This window comes from Aspergillus chevalieri, chromosome 1 (genome assembly GCF_016861735.1).
Source record: "Aspergillus chevalieri M1 DNA, chromosome 1, nearly complete sequence".
NCBI lineage: Eukaryota > Fungi > Ascomycota > Eurotiomycetes > Eurotiales > Aspergillaceae > Aspergillus > Aspergillus chevalieri.
The window spans coordinates 4,006,687-4,025,307 of record NC_057362.1 but is presented as its reverse complement, the minus strand read 5'-3'; the positions used below and the strand labels follow the sequence as shown (position 1 = coordinate 4,025,307).

General features: G+C 49.9%; 10 protein-coding genes across 10 annotated transcripts; 5 read left to right on the top strand and 5 right to left on the bottom strand.

The window, feature by feature from the left end:
* Positions 1 to 389: 389 nt before the first annotated feature.
* On the top strand, positions 390 to 1,038 carry ACHE_11403A (uncharacterized protein; the record flags this gene model as incomplete). Its single annotated transcript, XM_043275969.1, has 3 exons — positions 390 to 581; positions 645 to 789; positions 854 to 1,038. 3 exons carry the CDS (start codon positions 390 to 392, stop codon positions 1,036 to 1,038), a joined length of 522 nt encoding a protein of 173 aa, XP_043132523.1.
* Positions 1,039 to 1,771: 733 nt separating this feature from the next.
* Positions 1,772 to 2,293, bottom strand: ACHE_11402S (interferon alpha-inducible IFI6/IFI27 family protein; the record flags this gene model as incomplete). Its single annotated transcript, XM_043275968.1, has 1 exon — positions 1,772 to 2,293. One exon carries the CDS (start codon positions 2,291 to 2,293, stop codon positions 1,772 to 1,774), a length of 522 nt encoding a protein of 173 aa, XP_043132522.1.
* Positions 2,294 to 3,008: 715 nt separating this feature from the next.
* On the bottom strand, positions 3,009 to 4,061 carry ACHE_11401S (YeeE/YedE family protein; the record flags this gene model as incomplete). Its single annotated transcript, XM_043275967.1, has 2 exons — positions 3,009 to 3,719; positions 3,774 to 4,061. The coding sequence occupies 2 exons, from the start codon at positions 4,059 to 4,061 to the stop codon at positions 3,009 to 3,011; spliced, it is 999 nt and encodes a 332-aa protein (XP_043132521.1).
* A 1,242-nt stretch (positions 4,062 to 5,303) lies between these two features.
* On the top strand, positions 5,304 to 6,793 carry ACHE_11400A (FAD-binding oxidoreductase; the record flags this gene model as incomplete). Its single annotated transcript, XM_043275966.1, has 2 exons — positions 5,304 to 5,547; positions 5,616 to 6,793. The coding sequence occupies 2 exons, from the start codon at positions 5,304 to 5,306 to the stop codon at positions 6,791 to 6,793; spliced, it is 1,422 nt and encodes a 473-aa protein (XP_043132520.1).
* Positions 6,794 to 7,147: 354 nt separating this feature from the next.
* Positions 7,148 to 8,614, top strand: ACHE_11399A (uncharacterized protein; the record flags this gene model as incomplete). Its single annotated transcript, XM_043275963.1, has 3 exons — positions 7,148 to 7,717; positions 7,768 to 7,965; positions 8,018 to 8,614. 3 exons carry the CDS (start codon positions 7,148 to 7,150, stop codon positions 8,612 to 8,614), a joined length of 1,365 nt encoding a protein of 454 aa, XP_043132519.1.
* Positions 8,615 to 8,677: 63 nt separating this feature from the next.
* ACHE_11398S (putative raffinose synthase protein Sip1) lies at positions 8,678 to 11,803 on the bottom strand (the record flags this gene model as incomplete). The annotated part of the gene is made up of 2 exons (XM_043275962.1): positions 8,678 to 11,539; positions 11,594 to 11,803. The coding sequence occupies 2 exons, from the start codon at positions 11,801 to 11,803 to the stop codon at positions 8,678 to 8,680; spliced, it is 3,072 nt and encodes a 1,023-aa protein (XP_043132518.1).
* Positions 11,804 to 12,061: 258 nt separating this feature from the next.
* On the bottom strand, positions 12,062 to 13,369 carry ACHE_11397S (zinc-dependent alcohol dehydrogenase family protein; the record flags this gene model as incomplete). Its single annotated transcript, XM_043275961.1, has 4 exons — positions 12,062 to 12,106; positions 12,164 to 12,610; positions 12,671 to 13,060; positions 13,127 to 13,369. The coding sequence occupies 4 exons, from the start codon at positions 13,367 to 13,369 to the stop codon at positions 12,062 to 12,064; spliced, it is 1,125 nt and encodes a 374-aa protein (XP_043132517.1).
* A 1,014-nt stretch (positions 13,370 to 14,383) lies between these two features.
* Positions 14,384 to 15,671, top strand: ACHE_11396A (aldo/keto reductase; the record flags this gene model as incomplete). The annotated part of the gene is made up of 7 exons (XM_043275960.1): positions 14,384 to 14,443; positions 14,500 to 14,646; positions 14,706 to 14,810; positions 14,861 to 15,142; positions 15,200 to 15,255; positions 15,310 to 15,455; positions 15,505 to 15,671. The coding sequence occupies 7 exons, from the start codon at positions 14,384 to 14,386 to the stop codon at positions 15,669 to 15,671; spliced, it is 963 nt and encodes a 320-aa protein (XP_043132516.1).
* A 355-nt stretch (positions 15,672 to 16,026) lies between these two features.
* On the top strand, positions 16,027 to 16,922 carry ACHE_11395A (N-terminal L-serine N(alpha)-acetyltransferase NAT4; the record flags this gene model as incomplete). Its single annotated transcript, XM_043275959.1, has 2 exons — positions 16,027 to 16,135; positions 16,210 to 16,922. 2 exons carry the CDS (start codon positions 16,027 to 16,029, stop codon positions 16,920 to 16,922), a joined length of 822 nt encoding a protein of 273 aa, XP_043132515.1.
* Positions 16,923 to 16,957: 35 nt separating this feature from the next.
* ACHE_11394S (GPI-anchor transamidase subunit GAB1) lies at positions 16,958 to 18,459 on the bottom strand (the record flags this gene model as incomplete). The annotated part of the gene is made up of 5 exons (XM_043275958.1): positions 16,958 to 17,196; positions 17,247 to 17,869; positions 17,923 to 18,125; positions 18,193 to 18,257; positions 18,318 to 18,459. The coding sequence occupies 5 exons, from the start codon at positions 18,457 to 18,459 to the stop codon at positions 16,958 to 16,960; spliced, it is 1,272 nt and encodes a 423-aa protein (XP_043132514.1).
* Between the last annotated feature and the right edge of the window lie 162 nt (positions 18,460 to 18,621).

The window sequence follows — 18,621 nt, the reverse complement described above, 5'->3', positions numbered from 1 at the left end:
ATACTTTACTAAAGTTTACGAATTTATCTAAAATCTATTCCCTTGCAGGCGATTAGGTACTTATGCCACTGGCATAGGATTATATGCAGTTCCTTTCTCTATTGTCACTTCTGCTTGTCATTTATGTTGGTAGAGCTAGCGGGCTTTTACTTCTAAGTATCTACTGTGCAACATGTAAATGCGGCTGGCTCTCTTTGTCTGTTATGATCCTATACCAAGTTAGCGCCAGTCTTGGTTGCTAGTTGGATCCTACGCGGCCAGGAACTATTTTTAGGTATGCAAGTTGACGCTGGCATTGGGCGGGGTAGGGTTGTTATTTCAACGGCACCCGCAACTCCTACATCCTGTTTACTCCTTTTTGCACATTCGTGCCCATAATTTCTGACAGAATGCACTTACTCAAGCCGTTGGCTTCATTTTTCGTGGCATCAGCATTCACGAATGCAAGTATGTTATCTAATCTCCCGAAACCGTCGTCCGAATCCCTTGCCGCCGGCAATAGCGCCGTTGAAACGTGCGTAGGTCAAGTTCATAAATTAGCAACGGCTTATGGCTCGCCAGTGTGGGAGAAAGCAGAAAAAGTAACCCACAATTCCCACCACACCCCTCCCTTTATCTGCCACCGGCTGCTAATGTCCTACCAGGCTGCTCAGTGGAGTGCTGAGAACCCCGGTTCGGCGGCTTGGGTGGTTGTTGGAGCCGGGGGCGCTTTGGCTGTTGCTGCTCCAGGTATAGTGTCTGCGCCGATTCTATCTTCAGCAGGGTTTGCTGCTACTGGGGTCACAGCTAGTGAGTGTTTGAGATATGTACACGCTCCTACCTGCTCAAGTCTAATGGGGTGAAATGGATCCAGGCTCGTCCGCTGCTGTGATGCAGAGTACCATTGGGAACGTCGGGGCCAATAGCTTGTTTGCACTTTTTCAGAGTGCTGGAGCCGCTGGCTCTGGGCTCGCAGTCGTGAACGGGGTTGTACAGGCCGGTGGGGCGGTTGCGGTTGGTTTTAGCGGAGGACTGGTATGGTTAAAGTCGATGTTGTAACTGAGGATAGTGAGATTGTTTACAGTGAAGGGTATTCAATGGCACATGATGTTTGATGTTCTCACATAAAGCTCGCTGCAATGGACCTGAGCCTAATGGGAAAATATCAGGATAGAGTGGGACTCTTAGGCCTCCAATTTGCTGTTTTACATTATGCCAAGAATGTGAGTCCTCTGGGCACCCTCATAATTTCTTCATAATAATATCGGGCGTCATTATATCCAGCCAATTAGCGGTCGTGAACCAGAAAGTCAGCGGAAGCAGTTCATGGACAACAAGGGCACCCGGTGTCATGTTGACGAGAATAGCGTCTCCGTGATATGTAGTAATGAAATTAAAAGGTTTACTGATATGTCGGAGTCGCTAGATATGTATTAAGCATGGGATCGTTCAATCCATACTATTCTATGGAGTCGACAAAGACTGCCACTGGCAATAATGATATTGCCAGCCGAGAAAACAAGGAAGCAACACGAGAATGGAGAAGCCAAAAGAGCAAAGAAAGCCGCAGCGTGGAATGGGTCGAAGACCTGGTCTACATTCGAAGGGTATTACATGAAGGAGTTAATCTTAGGCCATGACAGATGTCGAAGAAGAACATCAGGGAAAGAAAGCGAGCGAGCATTTGGGAATTAAAGTCTGCCAGTGAAACAAATATTGAAGAAGCCAGTATTTGCGTTTCATGCTATGTCCTACATACTCTTCTATGCGTCATCAATGCCCTCCAAAGTTCCTATGGGAACCAATGCCACTTTGCCCCCAGCCTCTGAAAGTACCCAAACAACGCCCCCTTAGGCACATATCCCTCATAAGTCGACTGCCACCTCGCCGCCCAAGAACCCAGAGTAATACCCGCCTCTCCAAATCCGAGCACCTCCAACACCCACGGCAGCAAGACAAGCAGTATTCCCAGCGCAATCAAAGTCGTGTACACCGGATGCTCCTTTGCAAAACCGACGGCCGCATCTTTAGCTTTTTTCAAGGCGTCAGCGGCAGGACGCGCTAAGGCCGCGCCAGCAGTAACGGCAGCCGTTAGGCCCTGGAGGATGGCTTGGACGAGGGAGTCTGTCCAGCCCCAGCCGGTTACGGCGACTTGTTCGTTGACGGTTTTGTGGAGGTCGACGGTTGTGGGGGATGTTAGGATGGCTGTGACGATATTCGAGGCGATGTGGTGGTCGGTGGTTGTTGTTTTGATGGGTGCGTCGTCGACGGCGTCGCCGAAGAGGCAGGGGAGGAAGCAGCCTAGGAATGACATTTCTGGCTTGGAAGGAAAGATGTCCTTTCGTTCAGAAACTGGGTGTTGTAAGGAATGAGGGGTCCTATGCTGTGTTGTTCAGCGCTTAAATGAGCGCCTACACGTGACACAGTATGCATCAGCCACGTGATTAGACATAGAAGCGCTACGTCGTGCCTGATATAAATTCCATTAGTACAGGATAGATTCTTGGTAGATGAGCGACTTCGTAACGCCCAGCGAGATTGGTTGAGTGATTGATAAAACAGTGATTTTGGCGGACCAGTCAAAATACCACAGGTACCACAGCATGAGCTATCCCAGAAAAATAACATTGTGCCAGTCCATGTCTAGCAGAATATTCGAACACTCAATTCAATTCGAAACGCAGTTAGGGCATATCATCTATTCAGTTCCGGGGTAGACCCGGTTACCCCACATTTCAGCACCACCCATCGCCGCTCCCGCTCTGAGAACCTTAGAAACTGCAAAAGATAGAGGATTGAGTAGAGAAGAAAATTAGATTGCTTTGTTGATGAGGTTGATGCTTGGAACAATCTAGGAGATCTTGCAGTTTATCTGTACCGCGTCCTGGGTAGACTCCTCGCGAAGCTCCAAAGTAAGGACTAAATCACAAGATGCGAATGTTATATTATAGTAGCAATGCCTTAAATTGCAGGAAAGTGGATACCGCCCTGAATCTGCCCTTATAATGAAACTGATGATCCAATTTCATTCACACCAGGTTCCCCAACATATATCCCGCCATCTCTACAACACCCCAAGTCGGCTGCAACACCGCCCGCAAAACTGCAGGTCCCGGGCAAACACCTCGTAATCCCCAAGCAAGCCCGAATGCCATAGCACCAGTCACGAACCGCCAGTCAATATCCGCCACAGTAGCAGTAGGAAGTCTCCATTGTTCGGCGAGGGTAGGCTTGGCAGGCTTGCCGTCATCTTTATCTCCATGTTGTCCGGGTTTCGCAGATAGGTATGTGATAAGCGACGGACCAATTCCAAATAGGATAATCAGAGCCAGCGAAGGATCGAACCGGGAAGGATCCGTAAGGAACGCAAAGAAGCGGAGTACTTTCGCGGGATCCGCCATTCCGGAGATAAACAGACCCAGACCGAACTCTAGACCCGCCAGATACGAAAAGACCGTCTGGGATTCCTCCGATCGGTTAAGTGACTTGGGGACGATTAAGTAGTTGATGATGCCGGTGAGGACAGTTGCGGCTGCCATAAATCCGAGTTCGGAGGTAGATGGGTAGACCGCGGTGTAGCAAGGGATACCATTTGCACAGGCAGGAATGTTCTGGCCTCCGTTGACGAAATTGCCTGTGAGTAGAGCAGTAGTAAAGAAGACGACTGTTGCGATCAATGAACGAGGCGACAGGCGAGAGAGGCCACAGAGCATGTGGCCTGAAGTGCAACCACGGCCATTCTGTCAAAAGAATACTTGTCAGCTAATTCCTCACCCTAGGCGTATTTGGCATACCTTAGTTCCCCATCCCAACAAAAATCCAACACCCAATGTAGATGCTATGGAAGCCCACGAGCTTGGAGCGGCAGGATACGTGGGTAACAACGACGGGGCCAGCCAGTAAATCGGAACTGCACTGGACACAAGTCCTGCAATAATGGGCAAGTTATAGCGACTCGGGTTGAAAACACTCCCTGCGAGAAGCGAGGAGATTCCAAAAACGGCTCCGTTGTGAAGTAGGAGGCCCGAGGAGCCTTGGAATAGCAGGAGGGCACCTAGAGAGGTGTGGATTGGTGTGAACATTATAAGATAATCAGTTCAGGCCATTCATTCACAAGTATCCCCTATATCCAAAGAAGTGTCGTGTTGTACTCATAGTACGTTAATTTTTCGGTTTGAAGAAAGGGAGAGTCGCCGATGGCGGATTCGGGGACCATGGCGATGATCCCCGAAGGCGGATGGGATCCATGGATCGGTGTCCTCACCACTTAATGATTTGCGAGGGATCGAGGATCTTGATTCCACTTGAATCGACACCTCCGCTGGCTTCATACAGTAGTCCTCCGCAAAGGAGGTGGGAGATCTCGGAAAATTCATTGATGTCGTGCTTTGCTGGCATTATCTGAGATCGAGCGGTGGAGCTTGAAGATCATATATTATCAGTGTAATACGCGAAAGAGACTAATATGAGAGCAAATGGACAGGTTTGGGTGAGAATGAAAAGTGGGAAAGAGTGAGGAGAAGATAAAACAAAGATGAAGATGACTGCGGGGTCACATGGCTATCACGGGGGAGCTGCAGCCCTATTATCCAGGTCACATCCAAGTCACGGGGAGTCTTCTCCAACTCTATGCTACTTGAACAAGTCGTAGTACCGCCCAGGATACATTTCAACCCCAGTGCACAAGGTGGTACTAGTCGACTCGTGATCGTGACACACACAATGGCATGGTTTGTCTAATGTCACACTCAAATCGGGGGAGGTATATTGCCAGCAGTTCACGGCCAATGGAGAACAGGTCTTCAGACCCGGCATCAGAAGATGATTCTCAATATCCTTTGTCTTGTATAACAACGGACTGCGGTGCTTATTGGCTCTGTCATCTCATGCCATCGACAGATATACCCGAGATGCAATACTCAATGTTGACAAGACACTTCCAAAGGGGGAATGGGTTAGATATCCTAATTTGTCTTGTCGTCGGCTGCTTCTTTGCAAGAAGTTTAAACCGGCAGTTGGTACGCATTTGTTGTTGAATTGATATCTACTAGAGTCTCCGGAGGTAACCACATGTCCCATGTCCTGAGACAGTTCAGGAAGATCACATGTTTCAACATTTTCATAGCTCGCCAACCGAGAAACCCACAAGACTCTCTTACTTTTTGCAATGGACTGGTCATTTGATCTGAAGAGACCTGGAAAGCGGGAGTATCGGGGTATTTATTCACTTCCGTCTTGTTTTGGAAAAGTCGCTCATTCATCCATTGACATCCTTAACAATTTCATCAAGACCTCCAATTTATCTTAATAGACAAGACAGCAAAATGAGCAACAATACACTTATCCGAACTTGCCTTCTAGCTGCGCTAGGAAATAACTTGACTCGCGTGACATTCTCAGAAGCCGGGACTATTGACGCGAATCCATACAATCTCAACTTCCCCGTAGTGCCAGCCGCGATCACCATTCCCGAGTCCACAGCGCAGGTAGCCAATGTTGTCAGATGCGCGGCGAGTAATGGTTACAAAGTGCAGTCTAGGAGTGGAGGTCATAGCTATGCTAATCATGGTACATCCGAGTTCCCTGACCAAATTCATTGACAACAACTCGACTAACTTGAGACACTTCTACAACAGGTCTCGGAGGCACGGATGGTGCAATCGTGGTAGATTTGAAAGAACTCAAGCAATTCTCCATGGACGAGTCTACATACACCGCTTCGATTGGAGCGGGGATGCTATTGGATGAAGTCACCCACAAACTCTACGACAACGGCAAAAGGGCAATGGCACACGGAGTCTGTCCCCAGGTCGGTGTCGGTGGCCATTTCACAATCGGAGGCCTTGGACCAACCGCACGACAATGGGGAAGTTCTTTGGATCACGTCGAGGAGGTCGAGGTTGTGTTGGCTAATTCCAGCATCGTCCGGGCATCGAACACACAGAACCAAGATGTTCTCTTCGCGATCAAAGGCGCTGCTGCTAGTTTTGGAATCGTCACGGAATTCAAAGTACGCACCGAGCCAGCACCGGAAGTCGCTGTGCAGTATACCTACGAGCTTATCCTGGGAAATACAACCGAGCGAGCCAGAATTCTGGCGGGATGGCAGGACTTTATCTCGGACCCTGATCTCTCTCGGAAATTCGCATCAATAATGATTCTTTTCGAGCATGGCATGCTTCTCACCGGTGACTTTTATGGTACCAAAGAGGAATTCGACGACCTTGGTCTCGCGGACCGCTTTCCAATCCGCAAGCCGGGAAACATCGCTATTTTAACCGATTGGCTAGGCATGACAGGCCATGCAGTAGAAGAGCTTGCCCTAGGAATCATTGGGGGAATCCCACTCCACTTCTATGCTAAGTCAATGGCCTTCACCCAAGACAGTCTCATGCCCCAATCAACTTTCGAGAAACTCTTTGATTATCTCGACAGCACCGACAAAGACACACTCCTATGGCTCGTTTACTTTGACCTACAATCAGGAGCCACCGGCGACGTTCCCAACAATGCTACTGCCTATGCTCACCGCGATACGCTGTACTGGCTACAATCATACGCTGTCAACTTAGTAGGCCCCGTTTCCAATACCACTGTTGGATTTCTGGATGGAATCAACAGTCTCATTGCGCAGGATGTACCCAGTGCCAATACGCGTGCGTATCCGGGATACGTGGATCCATTTATGCAAGACTCTCAAGAACGTTACTGGGGGTCTAATTTGCCAAGGCTGGAGAGGATTAAGGCGGCTATTGACCCGGATGATGTTTTTCATAATCCACAGAGTGTGAAGCCGAGAAAGGACGATTCATGATGGCCAGGGAGCTTAGACAATAGCTAGATGTAGTCTTTTTCTATGAGAGCATCAACGTTTTAGCATACTGAAACTGAACTCAGCGTGGACATAGGATCAATCCACATACGCAGTCTCCACTAGCCAGAGCACATGCCCACGACATATATTCTAAAACTTTAGAGCCGCTACTATTCGAAATCAAGGACCACTGGTATAGAATGTCACATGACGCGTGACGTCATATGATGGACAAAAAGAAAGGAGCACTTTATCTCGCAACGTATTTCACATCGTACGAAATAACACATACAACAAAATGACGATGAGTTTATATTCAGCACCCTGAGTCGACCAATCAAACTTTGCTATATCATGAAACGCACCCTGAGTGCGGACAAGGAGACATTAAGTTCCCCAGCAAAGAAAGAATGCCACGAGGGAAACGGAAATCTGCCCATCATTACTAGCCTGGATGCTCCTATCTCTCCTCCAAGACGACGTTCACGTTCTGATAAACCGCCTCCAATTCCACCATCAATACCACATGGAAGCATAGATACGGCTGAAGTAGCGTCCACGACTAGCACGAGTTCACTTCCAAACCTAGCAGCAATCGAAGCCGGCCAAGTTCAAGTCAAAGATCATTTGAGCATCTTCTCCTCTCGGCTGAGTCAGTGCACTCGTCCGTCGACATCAACAGCGGTACCCCGTCTTCAGATCACAGACTGGACAGATTTGTATCAGCGCAATGAACGGCCCCACGGGAGACATTTCGTGGTTCACCAACACGACCATCCCATCGCAGGACCGCATTATGATCTCAGGCTGCAGTTTTCAGACTCTAGTTCTGTTAGTTGGTCTGTTATGTATGGATTACCGGGAGATCCAAACAGTCGAAGGTTGAATCGGAATGCGACTGAGACGAGGGTGCATTGTTATTGGGTATGTTTTCTTCTTCTGAGCAGGTGACCGGAGCTGATAGAAGGGTGTAGAACCACCTTATTGAAACAGCTTCTCCAAACACGGGGAGTATGATTATTTGGGATACGGGCGAGTATGAAGTACTGTCCTATCAGATGGAATCGAATATGCTGGAGACGGACGACTCTCGTTCTGTGAGCTCGGAAAGTGACGGTCCTGCGCAATATCATAAGAGCGAGTGCGAGAAGCTCTGGGAAGCGTTTCATAATGTAAGTTCTAGTCACACTTGCATATGACCAACATGTGTTGAAGTACCTGAAGCGCAAAATCCGTCTACGATTACATGGAACCCGTCTACCACCAAACTACACCATCATCCTACGACAAGACAAAACCACACACCAAACACCATTCCGAATGCCTCAGAAGCGACGCAGACGTGCCCGGCCAAAAGTACAGAGCCAACCGACCCTCACCTCTTCTGATTCCTCTCCTTCATCGCCGCCATCGCCATCTTATAAACCGCCAGACCAACCATCAACAACACACAAATCTAACCCCGAACCCCCAGAATCCAGCACAAAAGCAGACTCAGACGACGACAAAGCGGAGCACCAAATTCGCCTCAACAATGCTTACCCCGGCTCAACGAATACAATAGGCTCTATACACCAACGACGATGGTTTATAACGCTGGATCGTGTTAATTCTGGTTTCGAATATCAGTCAGGGAAGAAAATGTGGATCCGGAAGAAGGATCCGGATACTGGGGGATTAATGGGCTTTGAACCATTCTATTTCAGAGGCCCTGAGAAGGAGCGAAGTGTGGTTACGGGGAGGTTGGGAAGTGATGTCCTCAAAGACGAAGGAGTGCAAGGATTTACACCGAGACGAGGATGGAGGCCTGTATTGAAATGATGCATCCTTCTATGATGATTACTCTAATACGCCTTCAATCTATTATAACGTACAAAAAGGAAATCAACCAACAAAAACCTGCACAACAGCCTCATTCCCCCATCCACTATCCAACCCCATCCCCCTCCACGCACCCAACACATCAACCGCCAAAACCCTACTCCCCTCACCCCCCTCCTTCCAAACCGTCCTCCTCGGCACCGCCCTCCCAGAAATCATCACCATAAAGTTCCTCGCAATACTATGATCTTCCAAATCAGAGAAATAAATCCCCAGCGTCCCCAGCGCCTTCAGCGCGATATCGAACCTCAACCGTCCATTTTCAACAATAAACACATCGTAGCTGACTATCGCTGCCGCACCGGTCATTTTACCCAGTAAGCCTAGGACAGCGACGTGCGTGAGGTTACTCGTTTTAGAGCCGCAGCCGCGACTCCCGCGCAGCGTGAAGGAGTGCGTGGGGTAGGAGGTTAAAATTTCCCAGCCCTTTTGACCGAGCTCGACCATGACGAGGGAGTCTTCATCTGCGGGGTGCATGGGGTCGGAGACGCGCCCGCTGGTATGCGCGCGGACGACATAGTGGCCGTTCGAACCCTCGTGGATACCTGGGAAATCTCTCAGGCACACGAGTTTGCATGATTCGGAGTCTTGGATGTTGAAGAGGCCCAGGATTCCGCTCCCCGTTCGTGCTGGACCTGTGTATGTGCCTACGGGGAGGACGTGGCCCTCATTGTAGTCGTGGTATATGTCCATTGCGCGGCCGACGATGCTGGGGCGGAGGATGACGGTTGTGCCGTGGGTTGTTGGGGCGGTCATTTGGTTGAGGACGGCAAGGTCATGTTTGCCTGGTTCGTCGGTGATGTAGATTGGGCCGCCAGAGACGCAGCGCGCGGCGGCGTGGAAGGAGGCGTAAGGGTGGGAGGTTTGGAACATGTCCCAGTCTGGGAGGACATTGAGGAAGCGGGTGAGGAGGGTGTTGTGGGCGTTGCAGAAGACGTGCCATGGATGGCTTGTCTTGATTGCTGGGAAGAAGTCGTCTGAGTTGCGGAGGGGAATGGATGGTTTGTTTGTGGGAAGCTGGGAGTGGAAAATTGCCTGTGGGAAGGTGGACATGCAGGAGATGGATCTTGTGCTGAAGTGTTTCAGGGAGGCGATAGACCAGGCGTCTTGGTAGGAAGGGATGAAGCGGCGGCGGTCTTCGGGAGTTGCTAGTAGATCTAGGAAGAATTGGGCGTCTGTTTTGACGGAGTCGATCCCGACGGAGGTTAGGTAGGAGTAGAACTCGTCGTAGAAGGTTTGGATGTCTTCTGGTTCGATGGCGAGCAGGACGCCGTTGTCGAAGGCATGGGGTAGTGGTGCTCCGGCGGCTGGGTCCTTGATCTTGACTTCTTTGGTTTTGAAGCGCTGGGCGAGATCACCATTGGGGGAGATGCCACCCCAGTAGCCGAAGAGGGCGTGCCAGACGGCGATATGCTCAATGCTTGGTTGGCGCTGTCGGATGGCCTGGACGGTTTGTCTTAGTCCTTCAGGGAACGCGCGAGGGTTACCTTCGAACTGCGTCCAACGCCGTTTGAATTGCGAGTCGCCTTCATTGTCCAGGGTTTGCCAGTTATCGTCGATAATGAGGTTGACTATCTTGATGCCGTGGGACTTCAGTGCGTCTAGGGCATGCAGGATCTTCTCCTCCGTCAGGTTCTGGCCCAGCCCGTTCCAGGTACAGTACGTCAGGCCGTCGTACCACTCCGTTAGCCATTGCACTTTAGGGTCTTTCTCTACCATAACAAGGTCGTCTCCGGTAGGCGATGCAGAGCTCGACGGGCGTTCTTCCTCCTCAGCTGGTTTTTCTTCGCTCTTCTCATCCTTCTTCTCCTCTTCCTGGCTCCCCTGGCTTGCGACCCGGACAAGCTTTCGTGCTTCATACATCACAGCACTCATAGCAACTTCAAAATCGTAAGCAACAGCAGCCAGAACCTTAAACTTGGTCGTCTCCGTATTGTCACTCTGAGCCTTGACAATAACCTCCCCCTTCTCACCAGACCGAAACAGCGTCAACATATGATCAACACCAGACACCCCCAAAAGAACAAGATGCGTCCCATCCGTCCTCAAAAATGAGCACAGAACTGCATCCTCCGTCAACTGAAACGTCTTCCTCCCATGCCTCGGCCCCAACCAAGGCGTCCATATCCGCACCAGCGAGAAATTCCGCACGACAGACGACGGCACACCAAGCACGACCTCCTTAACCGTAGACTCCGTCTCCCCAGCTGGAGGTACACTCCCAGATACCTGCCACAGCACCGAATTAACAGCCTCACTCACGCGCGACTCAACCTCAACCTCCGATGACAGATTCTCGAAATACTTCCCCAATTCACTTCTACCCCCCGACGATGCCGATGACGATGAGTACGAAGGCGTCGGCGCCGAGTACCATGACGGAGTAGACTGAGTCCCCGACATACCTCCACCACCAGCACCGCCAGCACCACTCGCGGCAGCGGTCGCAGCCGCAGTATTAGCAATCGCAAGCGCACTCTGATCCCTCGGCGCAAATACCAACTCCCCATTCCTGACTTCCTCTGGTTTCTGCTGGTTGACCCATTGCCAGGGTGAGTTGGGGCTGGAGCGGTACTTGACTGTGAACTGCGCGTAGCCGCCCTGGTTCGGGAGGGTGATTTCCTCTGTGAAGACGGTGCGGTAGTAGTCGTATTCTCCTTTCTGGGCGTTTAGCATTGGGGCTCTGGATGTGGATACTTTGCGGAGAGGGAGGGATTTCCATTCTGGTGCGCTGCTGGGGGTGTTGCTACTGTAGGTCGTGGTGGTGCTGGTAGCAGGTGTGGTGCTGATGGTATGGTAGATCTCAGATTCCCATGGCTGTTCTGGGAATGAGACGCTTGATTCAATGACCACAGTGAACCGGAGCTAGTCACGTTATTAATTTCCCTCCATAGATATTTGAGGCGGTGGTGAGCTCACCGTATCATCCTTCTCCAACTCTAACGCCTTCTGGATCCTCTGCGGACATGTTACCTGTCCCAGCGGCGGATAACAGGATACTCGAGCAAACAGGCTCATCTGTGCTGGACGGATGAAGCGTAGCTGCGATGCTGGTTTCTTCTGCTGTTTTTGGTGGGGTTGAGGCCCGAGAATGGGGAGGGAGAATGGTTCGGTGGTGTTGACCTGCATCGGGGGCAGTTCTATGGCTTATATGAGGAGTTTAATTCTATATAAATTGAATTGAGATGGTAAGCAACGGGATCTATAACAGTGACGAGGGTGTAAGGAGATGTCCGAATGATGGTGTTGTGATGCATTCTGGTGGCGATGCGGGGTTGCACTCCTGCAGGTGAAATGGTATACAGAGACCATCGCTGTTTACATATAAAAGTAGTATGTTTATTATTCGCAACTATATACTCATGGCATTAATTCATCGCTAGTTATTTAGTTGACCTTGATGGTCAACTTGCCAAAGTGCTTTTGAGCCCACTGCATCACTGTTAGCACATACCCCGCATACAGCAGATCTAAGAGAACTAGACTCACCATGTACTCATAAGCCTCACGGGCCTGCTCCAAAGTGAAAACCTTCTCGTCAACCACCGGGCGGATGTCGTTGGCCTCAATGGCCTTGACCATGTCGTTCATTAAGGCCTTGCTGCCGACGTAGACACCCCGCACGGTACAGATGTGGCTCAACGAGTCCAGGATGCTGGGCTGGCCCTTGGGGTCCGCACCATCGAGGAAGCCGATGATACTGATCACACCCTCAAATTTGATGGCCTTGAAACTCTGGGAAAGAGTGCCAGTACCGCCAATCTCGACAATGTGATCGACACCAGCGTTGTTGGGGGTGAACTTGCGAGCCGTCTGGCCCCAGTTGGGGTCGGACTTGTAGTTGATAATGTAATCGGCACCGAGCTGCTTCAGCTTCTGGGCCTTCGCTTCGGTAGAGGTAGTAGCAATGACGGTCGCACCGGCGGCTTTGGCGAACTATATCCAGCAAGAGACCGGTGTCAGCGAATTGACGTAAATAGAACGAGCGGAGCTTACCTGCAATGCGAACATGCTAACACCACCAGTTCCCTGCACCAGGACAGTCTCACCCGGCTTCAATGGCCTCAGACCGTACAGGGCGTTCCAGCTAGTAAGAGCGGCACAGCTGAGAGTGCTCGACTCGAGGTAGTTGAGGTTCTTGGGGGTCTTGACAAGACCGTTCTCGTTGAAAACACCGTATTGGCGCAGAGTACCGTCAATGACACCACCGAGACCGGTCTGAGCAGCGGGGATGTCGATAGGACCGTACTGGTGACCCTGGTTGAACAGGGTAGCCACCTTGTCACCCTGCTTGAATTGCGCGACCTTGGATCCGACTTCAACGACCTCACCAGCACCGTCGGAACCTGGGACGACCGGGAAGTTGAGGGCGAAGGGGTACATTCCCTAGAGAATTGAACATATCAGTATGCGATCGGGTCTCAATTAAAGATGCTATGGCAATTGACGTACCTTGGGAATGATCAGGTCACGGTAGTTCAGCGAGGCCGCGTAGAACTTGACCAGCACCTCATTCTCGCCGACCTTGGGGACGTCTGCTTCGCCAAAGGTAAGGCTGTCAAAGCCGTTCTCCTTGTCCAGGACGGTCCACTGCTGTGTCTTTGCGGGCGCCATTGTTGTAAATATCGTAGTACTCTGTGAAGAAATTGAGATTGGGTTTTTGCAGCGGTGAACTCGGTTTTGACGGAGGGGCATCTATGTAACCTTTATACAAGCTCCACCCGCAGTGACGATATGCTTATTAAGGCCCAAGCTGGTCCCCGAGTCATCTCCGGCGCTTGTCTGGCAGTGTTTCCAGGGTGATCATTCTCCGGCATTATTAATTGACCCTGATGGCTGCCTTTTTCCACGCGTTTCGGTGGTCATCGAACTTGTCGGAGAGGGACTCGGAGACTTTCACTGAATCAGACATGGGAAAAAACGGAGGAATTAGCGTCCGATATCGTCAGAGCGGTCGGTATTGGCCATGACCGGTGATAGAGCTAGCATTATTGTGGCTGTTTAGCATGTTCTGGGGTGTCGAAGAACAAAGTCTGAAAAGTGAAAGCCGTTTAAACCCCAAAAAATAAAGTCACGTGCAGTGCCCCGCCATGGCCTTCTGTTCCGTATCTTCAGCACGACGAAAGATATATCTCTCTAATACCGATGTTTACCTTCGGCAAATCCCTCTTGCAATGTGCAGATGCAAAGTACATATATGGCTACATCTTTCAGCTAAAGTCTGTTGCTGATCGACGCAGCTGAACGTGCCTCGCAGCTCTCCTGCAGCATCCTACTGTCTGCAAATAAGCCTGCAGAAGGATGTTATAGAGTCCAATGTGCTTGTACGCGTTATACCGGTCCTACTCAAGTGATACGCAGGGGAATTCCGATCTCATAAACTTGAGGTGCTGAGCGAGGATGGACAAAAATCATGATACCGGAGGATGCTCAATCTTCCAAGATAGGAAATATGTTTATAGTCCCTCAGTCTAAGCTAGCAAATTCCATAGTCAGTAGCATATTCGCGAATTCATTGAATTCTAGAATAGAAGATGGCGCAATTGCACCACCAAATGAGTTTCTCACCCTCCAGGGATTATTCTCATGCTGATACGACGATCCGAAAGAGGGGTCGTCATCGCGTGAATCTATCGACAACCATCTCCTTTCCTGCAAAGATCCAGCAGTACTCTACCAAAAGTAATCCTACACATCTGTCTTCGCAACATGTCGACCTTCAAGCTCAACTCTGGATACGATATTCCCGTCGTCGGACTGGGAACATGGGTGAGAGACCACTACTTGTTTGTGCATAGCATCCCGACACTTGCTGATTACAATAGCTATCCAAACCACATGAAGTCGAGAACGCCGTCGAACATGCCCTCAAAACCGGATATCGCCATATTGACGCCGCTGCATGCTACCTGAACGAGACCGAAGTGGGAAGTGGTTGGAAGAAATCGGGCGTACCGCGCGAGGAGATCTTTGTTCGTATATCGATGGGCACAAGGAAATATTGAAGAAGCCGCGTTCTAATTATGTGCAGATCACCAGCAAGCTGTGGAATACGCACCATCACCCAGAGAATGTGGAAGAAGCCGTCAACAAGACCCTAAGCGATCTCCAGACGGACTACCTCGATTTGTACCTGGTATGTCCTTCCAATATCGTCTTTCGTTGATTCGTCCCTAAAAACACCAGGTCCACTGGCCAGTTGCATTCGAACATACCAACGAGACCCTTACCCCCCTAGACCCCGTCACCAAACGATTCCGTCTAGCAGACGTCCCCATCTCCGATACATGGGCAGCTCTTGAGAAGCTCGTCAAGGCGGGCAAAATCCGCAGCATCGGTGTGAGCAACCTCACTGTTGACAAGATTCAGGAATTGCTCCACACAGCAGAGATTCCTCCTGCTGTGAACCAGATCGAGGCGCATCCTTATTTGCAGCAGCCGGCGCTGTTCCAGTTTCTGAAGGAAAAGGTTAGACTTCCTTTGCAACAGGGGAGAGAGAAAGAGGGCTAATTGCTCGCATGACAGAACATTCTGCCTGTTGCTTACAGCCCGCTTGGTAACAACATTTACAACGCCCCGCGGTATGGACCACGTTCTCCCACTATAACATCTCAGCTGACAACATCGGTAAACAGCGTCGTCGACGATTCAACCGTTATAGAAATCGCAAAGAAGCTCGAAAAAGACCCAGCCGCAGTGTTGATCTCCTGGGCCGTTCAGCGGGGAAGCTCTGTCCTACCAAAGAGCGTTACTCCGTCGCGGATTGAAAGCAACTTTCAAGGTATACATTCCGTTCTCTGGGATAGGCCTATGTCAGCTAATGATTCTAGTCTTTACGATCCCTAACGCCGAATTTGAGACGCTTAATCAACTCGACCGAAACCAGCGGTACAACTACCCATTCCGCTGGGGAATCGATATCTTTGGCGAGCTTGGCCCTGAGGAAGCCGAACGACGTGCTGAGGAGTTCGCTGCGAAGCAGAGGGAGAGTTCATGAGCTGAACTATACATAGTATAGGGATAAGCGAGAATATATATCGTTATCAGATGTAGAGAGACCAAATTATTCCATCAGAAAATTTGGCTTGCTGCTTTCTTTTCCGAAACTTTAAATGCCATTGTCTTGAAATGAAGAAACTTGGAGGTCCCAGTGAATTTGTGGTTTTCGGATGTATATCATGAATCGCAGCTTGCGCGGAGCTTTATACAGATCCCGCACCGAAAATCCTCATCGTTTCAACATCAGCTTCATCAATTGAATCCAGTTACCATCTTAATTTGGTATCTCTGACCTCAAACATTCTAAATCGATTTATATTTGATTTTTCATTTCCGATACACATCAAGGCGAAATGCCACCGTCCGTCCAGGACGGCCGAGTCACCAAGAACAAATCGTCATTGCGGCGTTCCTCAACGCGACAGACAAGTCAGTCCGACAAAGAAAGTAAAGAATATAAGCGTAAGTCTTCAATGTATCCATTTTGCATATTCTACATTCAATGAGTCCGATGATATATGCCTAATACATATTAGAAAACCAACCACTCCCCCTAGTTGAACGCACCAATGCCCTCTCAATCGAGCAATTCAAATCAACCTACGCGCCAACGATCTCTGAACCATTCAGGTTGAAAACTTCTACATATAAAAGCAAAGATGACTCTACTCCCAACAAATCCAAAGAAATGGACTACGTGCTAGGTCTCTACACCGCAAAGACCATCCCCTCCACGGACTTCGAGGCCTGCTTTGGTCTTATCGAGTTGACTTCTTCAAATGCTTACAATGGATCTAGTATGGGGTGGTCACCGTCAAAAAAACGGAAGGAGATGAAGTTGCCTGATATGAAGTACCTGATTGCGCGTCGGGGTGCTAGAAATTCAGACAACACGTCTGCAAAGGAGCCGATTCTAGGATTCCTTTCGTTCATGGTTACATATGAGGATGGGAAAGAGGTCATCTATTGCTATGAGATCCACCTATCACCAGAAGCACAAGGTCTGGGTCTAGGGAGGCAGCTGATGCTGACGTGCGAGGATATCGGACAGCGCGTGGGCCTCGAGAAGACCATGTTGACTGTCTTCAAGTCGAATACAAAGGCAATGCGCTTTTATGAGCGTTGCGGGTTTGAAGTGGACGAATACTCTCCGCAACCGCGGAGGCTGCGGAATGGTACGGTGAAGGAACCTGATTATTTGATCTTGTCCAAGATGTTGGACAATAATGATCCGTGGCAGACCGATTGATGTATGTATTTAGGTCTTATGATATATGTATTAAATTAGACCTGTCTGACATCCTTTCCTCGGAGTTCCGGGTTATCCTGTTCCCATTCTTCTCGGAGGGCGGCGAAGACGGTGTCCGCTAACAAGATCGAGAGCCCCAAACTCCAGACCAGTGTGATAGCGTAGAAGAAGTTGGCATTTCCGGATCCAGCGTAGATCCACAAGTGATAGAAAGCAGGGCCCAAAAGAGTTGCGTACAACAGCGCGGAGACTGCGAAGAACGTATAGCGCATCACTGATATCGTCAGTCAACATCCGCGCAGACAGAAGCGTGACTCAACTTACAAGGGAAAAGATGCCGGTAAAGCGGAAGGAAAGCGAAATATAGAGATGCGTCCGAAATGCTGGGATAAGGCTTGAAGATCGCAAAGATGCCCAGGAGAGCAGTTAGGACGAACAGAGGCTGGCGCCGCAACCGTATGGTCAAACCTCCGACATAGCACGCGAGATGAAGCCAGAAGACACCGAGGAAAAATTCTCGGAAGGAATCAAACATCTCAATAAAGAAGTACCACCAGAGACCGACGTTGGGAGTCAAATCGGGAACGAGTAGCTGGAAACCGTACGTCGCCGAGATGAACTGCCAGAAGTCTGCGACAATCAGGCAGGAAATTCCAAGAAGTCCCGCCACACTCCCCAGAAAAATGCCAAAGTACTGCACGGAAAAGACCGCTGCATTGGACGACATCTTCGTTTCCTGCACCCGTCGGTCATAACACAAGAAAACAAGCGGGATAAACAAAAGGGCCGGGTATATCGAGAGGTAGGACGCGAATCCCAAGGCGAGCATCGCATTGACGCTATTTCCGCTGCCAGCGTTGGATATGGCATAGAGAATACCGCAGGTGGTGAAAACATTCGTCGACCTGCTCAAACAGGTCGCAATCGTGAACGGATTAAAGAGAAACCTGGGACCGTTAAAAACATTGCCTTTTCCCCATGAGATGCATAGCCTCCATACCATGCCGCAACTGCAACCCCATCATATCGGACATGCTTTCTCAATGCCGAATGTAATCTCCCCGAAAGAGCCTGTCCTGAGTCGGATATTGTGACCAATGCGTTTGCGTTTGCGAGATCGACCAGCGAGTAGAATATGGCTGTCGGTAAAGGATATTCCTTGGCATTTGGTAACAACGCGAAGATTGGAAGCAATAGCGGTGCCTATTTAGATATTCGGACGGACTGTTAGCAACTTCCCCAGAGAAATACAGTCAATTGCTGGACTTACCTGATGGAACACGCCGCCGTCGTAAGGGGAAACATTGCGAGTGTACATAAACAAGCCTTCCTGCACTAATCGCATAGCATTAGCAACGCAATTCCACGAAGTACCACCGGCATGTCGGTACTCACGCCGCTTGAAGCTGTTAACCGGCGTAGACACCTCTACTCGTCCCGTCAACAAGTCCGGCAGCGAAGGGAACAGAACCCAAAGCAGCAGTCGCAAGACCAGGGCAGCGCCAAAGACGACCGCCTTTCTGCGATCAACCAGCATGGCAAATGAATAAGACCAGGAATACTACCGCATCATATATTCCTGTTGCCGTAATCGACCAACGTGGAAGAGTTGAAGCCATCCCGAAACTGGTCTTCATGATCACATATTCAGTCTTGGCGCCAAGATAGATAGCACGTGCACGGACCAACATCCAGCTCC